At 41.3% G+C, this 7,595-nt stretch overlaps 1 protein-coding gene across 1 annotated transcript; it reads right to left on the bottom strand.

Moving 5' to 3' along the window:
• Positions 1 to 635: 635 nt before the first annotated feature.
• On the bottom strand, positions 636 to 5,496 carry LOC122865742 (zinc finger protein 703-like). The gene is made up of 2 exons (XM_044174577.1): positions 4,720 to 5,496; positions 636 to 3,692 (listed from the first exon to the last, which is right to left on the bottom strand). Exons 1-2 carry the CDS (start codon positions 4,960 to 4,962, stop codon positions 2,133 to 2,135), a joined length of 1,803 nt encoding a protein of 600 aa, XP_044030512.1. The 5' UTR covers positions 4,963 to 5,496; the 3' UTR covers positions 636 to 2,132.
• Between the last annotated feature and the right edge of the window lie 2,099 nt (positions 5,497 to 7,595).

Below are 7,595 nucleotides of genomic sequence, written 5' to 3'. Positions count from 1 at the left end.
TTGTTTCAAACGGCCACACTTGAAGGTGGAGTGAAAAGCCGGCCATCATAGAGAAGGGGGAGAAGTGAAATCATTTAAATACAGGGATAAAGGCGTAAGAAGTGAGAAGAGGCAGAAATACTTGTGTCAGCTAGAGAGAGAGAACTTCAAACTCTAAAGGGAAGAGTGCTGTCAAATGGCAGAACTGGTCACCAACATATTTAGGAGATACTTCTCTTTTTCAGAGAGATACTGCTCAAACGTTCCTGACATAAGATGTATTGTTTGTACCATGTTTTGTTTTAGTTGTAAATCAAGAAATATCCCTTGTAAGTGCATCAGATTGTTGACAGTTTGTGTATAGATTATTCCCAAAAGGGGAACCACCACGTCCTCTCTACACTGGTTTCAATGAGAAAAGGTCAAATGAAAAACTGCAGATTGACCTCAAAGAAGCTGAGATCATCGTCAAAATCTGATGGTTATTAGATTTACAAAGTAAATATAAAAGCAATTAAAACTTCAAAATTGTTGTTGTTTTGTTGGTTGCTGTTAAATTCAAATGCTGCATAAAGAAATATTTAGATTCAGCCTGCCTTCCTGATGAAAAATTGACAATATCAGACCAGAACCACAGAAATGAAGACAACAGAATATACATCTTCAGTGTGATTTATTTAACAAAATATGACCTCCCCTTTGACTGGATACCACCACAGGGTACCACCAATTTTACAAAAAATATCACATCTCATTTTTATTGATTTGCTGTGAAAATTAAAAAAAAAAAAATCAAAAAGCTGAGGAGTTCAGAGAGAGAGAGAGAGACAGACAGAGATGTGATTTCAACATTCATTCTTGAAGAAGTGTTAAGACACGACATATTCAACATCTGTCATCTGGCTTCCAACAAGTCTGCACAGAGGATTGTAAAATGAGAATAGATTTATATGGTAAACATGAAAGCCAGATTCCCGGAAAAAAATAAATACAACTTTTCAGTAGGAATAAACAAAACATAAGGAGCCAAAACAAATCATCACAAACCATGGGGCTGAATAAACAGTTAACTGTGTATGCTGTGTCAAGCTTACATGCATCTCTTGCAGGGAGAAAGCGACTGTGGCCAGACTTACATCAGTCCACGGCTGCAGCTTAGTGCCATCCCACACTACATTTTTCTGCACTAAATCATCATCATTTGCAGTGAGAACCCTGAACATCCAAGTGCTATTACACAGCGTCCAACCATCAATCTGCCAAGCCCATGGGGCAGCAAAAGTCACCTAAGGGCAGTCATTTCTGTTGCAAAAGTATCCCAGCAATGTGCGGAGATGCAAGCGCCACATGTGTCCTCTGATGTTTAGGAGTGGAGCCTGATTAGAAACACCAAATTTCATATATAATGTATAAAGAAAGTGTGAAGATGCACTCAAGTCAAAATCCAGAACTTGCACTCCCATCCTAGTCAGAGGTACAAGCTTAAAGTAATAGTTTGACATTAGAAAATATGCTTATTGGCTTTCTGATAGAGCGTTAGATGAGAAGAATAATACCACTCTTGTATCTGTCCATTAAATATAAGGCTACAGGCAGCAGACGGTTAGCTTAGCTTAGCACAAAACAAGGGGAAATAGCTAGCCTGGGTCTGTCCAAAGGTATAAGATCAGCCTACCAGCACCTCTGAAGCTCACTAATTAATACGTTATATCTCGTTTGTTTAATACTTACAAAAATGGAAGTGTAAAAACGTCAATTTACTGTTTTACGAGGGGTTATGTGCTGGGCTGTTTCTTGGTTGGGAGCTTTAAATTCCTGGAGTCCCATCTTGTTGCCTGGAAACTGGTCCCCCGTAAAACGGAGAATTGTCCTTTTCACACTTTTTTTAAACATATTAAACAAACAAGATATAACGCGTTATTGAGCTTTAGAGGTGGATTTTGTTACTTTTCTACAGAGCCAGGCTAGTTTTCCCCCCTTGTTTCCAATGTTTGTGCTAAGCTAAGCTAACCAGCTGCTGACTGTAGTTTCCTATTTAAGAAAAAGAAACGAGTGTGGTATTAGTCTTCGCATCTAACTCTCTGCCATAAAGCGAATAAGCGTATTTCCCAAAATGTCAAACCATTCCTTTAAACATGTAAGTAGATGCTGTATCACTGGTAGCCCAGAGCAGATGCAGATCCAAGTCTTTGACTGTAGAGAGCGTAATGAGGGTAGTACGGGCCTGTGTTGGGCAGAGAGTGCAGGGAGATGGAGGAGGGTCCAGGGGGCAGATGGACCTTACTGTAGGGGTGATAGCGAGCTAAACCCAGGCTGGGGGGAGCCCTGAGGGAGAGGGAGCTGGGCATGGAGCCTGGACTGCTCTGGTGGGGGAGGTGAAGGTGGCAGGGGGCAGGTCCGGAGGAGGAAACAGAGAGCAGCTTACTGTCCATTCCCACAGGCAGGGCTGTGTGTGTGCGGAGGTGAGCCAGGAGCTCATCTGACGTGGCGAAACGTTTGTCGCACGGTCCCCCGGCTGAGACCCAGTTACAGGCGTGAGGCAGGGGGTCGTTGGGGAGCATGAAGCCGTACGTGTAGAGGGGATGTGAGAGGGAGGAGGACATGCTGGATGACAGAGAGCTTTGATGGAGGGAGTGGAGTGGGTGGGAGGGATACACCAATGGGAAGTTTGATTTGAGGGTGGAGGAAGGGTCGTGGATGCAGGAGTTGCAGTTGCTTCCGCCGAGATGGGATACACTTGGATAGCTTAGACAGTAGGGGTCCCTGCATAAACCCTGCATGAAGGAAGGAGGGGAGGCACCTGTGAGAGGGCTGGAGCTCGGGTGCTTTCCTGGAACTCCCATGCTTCCCACGCTGAGGCTCGACTTTGTCGGATCCAGCCCAGGAACAAACTGAGACGGGTACCCTGCGTAAGCCCCCACTACAGATCCGTGGTAGCCCATATTAGAGGAGGGCAGGGGGAAGAGTGGTTGGCTTGTCTTATAAGGAGAAATGGGTGTAATGCGTCCAGGGCCGAGGTTAGGCTGGGCAGATTCCGCTTTACCTCCCTCATGGTTGGAACCACCGTCAGAGCTGCCGTTACTGCAGTTTGTGCTGGCTCGAATGTGGCTGGAGTTTGCCTCGTGTGGACTGTCCGAGTTGGTCTTGCTTACATCAGCGTCTTTTTTGGGATGACTGTTATTGCTGCTCGTGCTGGTGGGACTGCCCCGCTCATGTGCAGTTTCTCCATTCGGAGTCTGGGAGTGTGACGTGGGCTGTCCACCAGGAGACTGGCTCTGTTTGTGAGGCGGCTGCTGCTGCTGCTGCTGCTGCTGAGTGTGTCCTGGTGGGGTGCTGCTGTTGGCTCTAGTGCTGGGCGAAGCAGCGTGGGGCGGATAGGACTGCTGGCCATTGCTTGAATTTCCGTTAGTGGTAGCATTATTGCTGGGCACCCTGAACCCGACTTTATCGCTGCTGCTGTTGGAGCTGCTGCTGGTAACTCCGTCTCTGCGACAGTCTCCACTGCCTTTGTTGTAGGGCTTGAAGCTGCATTTATCCTCCAGGGAGGGGCGGCGCTCCCCGAGCTTCAGGCTGGAGATGGATGACCGACTGCTGGGTTCCTTGTCCCCCTGGCTGCAGGAGGAGCCCAGCTTGGAGGAGGACGGAGGGTCTGGTTTACCAATCTGAGAGCAGGTCTGTGCCAGCAGGGCCAGCGGACTCTTCTTGGCATCCAGCTACAACAAAGTATAGATTCTGATTAGCTCTGTGATTTTTTTGTAACTGTATTCTGCCCAGAGAAATGTTGGCTTTCATGCAAAAAAAAAATGTGAACAGTCCCTGACAACTCGAACCAAACGACAGTTAGTCCTCTGTGGTCGTCTGTAGGCCTGTAAACTGTTGATATTTACTTAATTTGCACTGAGGATGCAATTTACAATTATGTGAATTAGCGATTAACCTGATGTTTTGTCTATAAAATGACAGAACATAGTGAAAAGTGCCCAATATGATTTCCCAGAATCCAAGGGGGCGTCTTCAAATTGTTGTTAAGACCTCAAACAATTAGTTGATGAATCTTTCATCAACTATTTTAATAATCAATTAATCGTTTCAGTCATTTCTCAAGCAAAAACATTAAATCTTCTCTGTTTCCAGCTTCTCAAATAACAGAATGTGCTGCTTTTCTTTGTCACATATCATTTTAAACAGAGTATCTGTGGGGCTTTCGACTTTTAGTTGTGCAAAAAAAGACATTTGAAGACATGCCCTTGGGCTCAGGGCAACTGTGAAGGGTATTTTTTTTTTTACATTTCATAGACAAAACGATTTATAGAAAAGAAAAAAAATCTGTAGTTAATCGATTATGAAAATTAGTTGCAGCCCTACTTGTTTTGTCAACAATGCAGTTTATCAAAAAAAAAGTTAATTAATTTTCTATCGACTATTCCATCAATCTAATCGCTCCAGCTGTAATTTAAACATATAATTAAGTTGTCATTACTTGAGTGGGTTAATATGATTAAAGATCAGTAACCTATTATGTAATTTGTATCTCATACTCATTACTCGGGCCTTTAAGTCAAAGTTAAATATAAAGGTCAGAGACATATTTGTCTTCTACTGAGGAATTTATTAAATTGTTTTTGTTATCATGACGGATGACTGTGCAGTGCATTTAGAGCTATCTTTAGATTTTCACCACACTGCAGAGCAAAAATAGTCCTCTCTAAATTATGATATATTTTAAAAGACAATAAATACCTCTATGCTCACTGGTGCGGGCGTCAAAGGCTGTAAATATTCCGGGTGCAGCAAGTGTCCAGTGTGCGCAGTCAACATCTTGATAACTCGGATAGGAAGCCGCTTTGCCTGCCGAAGTGGGTCCAGGGGGGTCAACAAAGAGACCACAGCACCGGGACGAGACTTTTTACTGTCGCTGGTCTCACTGAGCTCGATCCGCTTACTTACTCGATCCGCAGCTGATCCGGAGGAGAGATATTTCATTGGAGAGAGGGCGCTGCGCTTCGGAGATGTGCGTTACTTATAGTCCCCAAAAACAAAAAATTGTGTTGACAGGTTTAAATGTAATCCATGCAGACACCAGTCATGTCCCCAAACAATAAAATAAAAATAAAAAAACAATACACAGCTGGACGTCCTTAAATGTCCCGAAGGACGGAGAAGCCTCTCAGTTCGTTTGAAGCATCTTCATCTCCGACACGGCTCCTACTCCAATTTCAGATTTCCAAACCAAAAAAAAAAAAAAAAAAAACCAAAAGTCCACCGTGTGAGAGCTGCAGCGGACAAAATGGACACTTCTGTAAAGGCATAAAAGACCAGAGTGCACTTTATAGATTCCCAGCGATGAGAGGAAACTTCCCACTGCGTGTCTTCAGTCCGGACTTCAGCGGCGCACTGATCTCAACAGGCAGGACTTCAAAGTGTCCGCTGGGTGGCCGCATCAGTGATGAGGTGGGCGGGACGGAGGGCGGAGCGACGGCAGCCTCCAAGTGACAATCCCTCCACTCCTCTGACATGTTTACTCGGTGCTGGGAGAAGTACTTGGACTTTACTTGAATAGTCCCATTTTATGCTCCTTCATACTTGCACTCCACTACATCTCGGAGGCAAATGTCGTAGTTTTTACTCCTCTGCATTTATTTTGAAGCTGTAGTTACTAGTTACTTTGCAGATTAAGATTAATAATACAAAATATAATCAATAACAAATAAATTCAGATGTAAAATTATAGATTAAGATAAAACTTTATTGATTCCCAGGGGGAAATTCACAAGCTGCCCGGCAGATAAAGTAATTAAAATAAACTTTTAACAGCTGCAACTTTAGAGTGATGAACACATTTATGCATAAATAATTATAATCCAATAATATAATATATATGTTATTCTAAAATAGGCAATTCTGCACAATGAGTACTTTTACTTTTTGTACTTTAAGTATATTTTGATGCCAATACTTTTGTACTTTTACTTAAGTAAACATTTGACTGAATGACTTTTACTTGTAACAGAGTATTTCTACACTGTTGTGTTGCTACCTTTACTTAAGTACAAAATCTGAGTACTTCTTCCACCTCTAAGTAAAAGTAGCAATACTACAGTATAAAAATACTCAGTTACAAGTAAAAGTCCTGCATTCAAAGTCTTACTTAAAGAGGAACTTGCAGGTTGGCGACCCCGGTGATTCAATATGCTGGAAAATTGTGTAGAAACTAGATTTTTGGAAATAAAACACATGTATATACCAGCAGTGGAAGAAGTACTCAGATCTAGAAGTAAAAGTAACAATACCACAGTGTAGAAATACTCTGTTCCAAGTAAAAGTCATGTATTCAAACTGTACATAACAGTATTACTTATTACTTATGTAAGTAAAAGTACAAGTATTAGCATCAAAATGTACTTAAAGTACCAAAAGTACTCATTATGCCCATTTCAGATTCATATATATGATATTATTGGATTCTAATTATTGATGCATTACTGTGTTCATCACTTTGATGTTACAGTTGGTAAAGGTGGAGCCTATTTTAATTACTTTATATCCTGCTGGGTAGCTTGTAGCTAATAAAATGTATTTTCTTAAGCTATAATAATACATCATAATTTATTTCTTGATTATATTTCGTATTATTAATCTCAATCCACAAAGTAGGCTAACTAGTAACTAGTAAGTTATCAAATAAATGTAGTACAGTAAAAAGTACAATATTTGCCTCCAAAATGTAGTGGAGTAGAAGTATAAAGTAGCATAAAATGGAAATAAATACAAGTACCTCACATTTCTGAGAACAAGAGCTCATCTGAGTTTGTATTCTGTTAAATATAAAAGTCCAACCTCACCTAACTGTGGGGGTTTTATCAGGTCAGCTCATAACAGCGTGGTTAAAAAATGTAAACAATTTAATTTAAACATTAAACGGGTTATATGCTGTGTTTGGGGATAGCTTTGTGTCATGAACTCATTTGTTATTAGGAAAATAATATGATACTTGATGTATTACATTTTATTTATGTGTTTTTTGGCCTTTATTTCCATCATTAGTTATTGAAATACTGTATATCTGTAAGCCAACACTGTGCCATCTTGATGGTTTGCTTGATCAGGAGATGCAGAAATAAAAAGCATAAAATTGGTGGGTTTTTGCCCAAAATGTTGTCAACCATGTCTAAGAGAAGAGCTCTGATCTTACACGAGGTTTGGGCTTCAGTAACAAAGACTAATCATAGACAAAGTGTTGAATCATAAGGTTCAGTATCAGAGGGCAGTTTTAAGAAGTTGAACATCAAATGTTTGACATATGACCATGCAGTATTTAAACTTTTAGGTCAGTCTAAATGAAACCACACAATCACGAATATGTGGAAAACTAAACTTTGCTCAAAATGTCAATTTCCAGCTCATGAAACATAGATCTAAGGCATGAGCAGGAACTTTCCCCAAGAAGAGTCCACTGACAACTTCACAGAGAGGGATACTATGAGTGTACTGGGATGTGGTGCATAAACCCCTTATTAAAACTAAAAATGCACTTTTGTGAGTGTAATGATGCAGGGAACAAAGTCAGTAAGCAGTGGAAATAAGTCATGTGGTCACATGAGTCATCATCACTATGT

This window comes from Siniperca chuatsi, linkage group LG18 (assembly GCF_020085105.1).
Source record: "Siniperca chuatsi isolate FFG_IHB_CAS linkage group LG18, ASM2008510v1, whole genome shotgun sequence".
In the NCBI taxonomy this organism is placed as follows: domain Eukaryota; kingdom Metazoa; phylum Chordata; class Actinopteri; order Centrarchiformes; family Sinipercidae; genus Siniperca; species Siniperca chuatsi.
The sequence above is the reverse complement of the archived record's forward strand: the minus strand, read 5'-3'. Positions and strand labels throughout refer to the sequence as shown.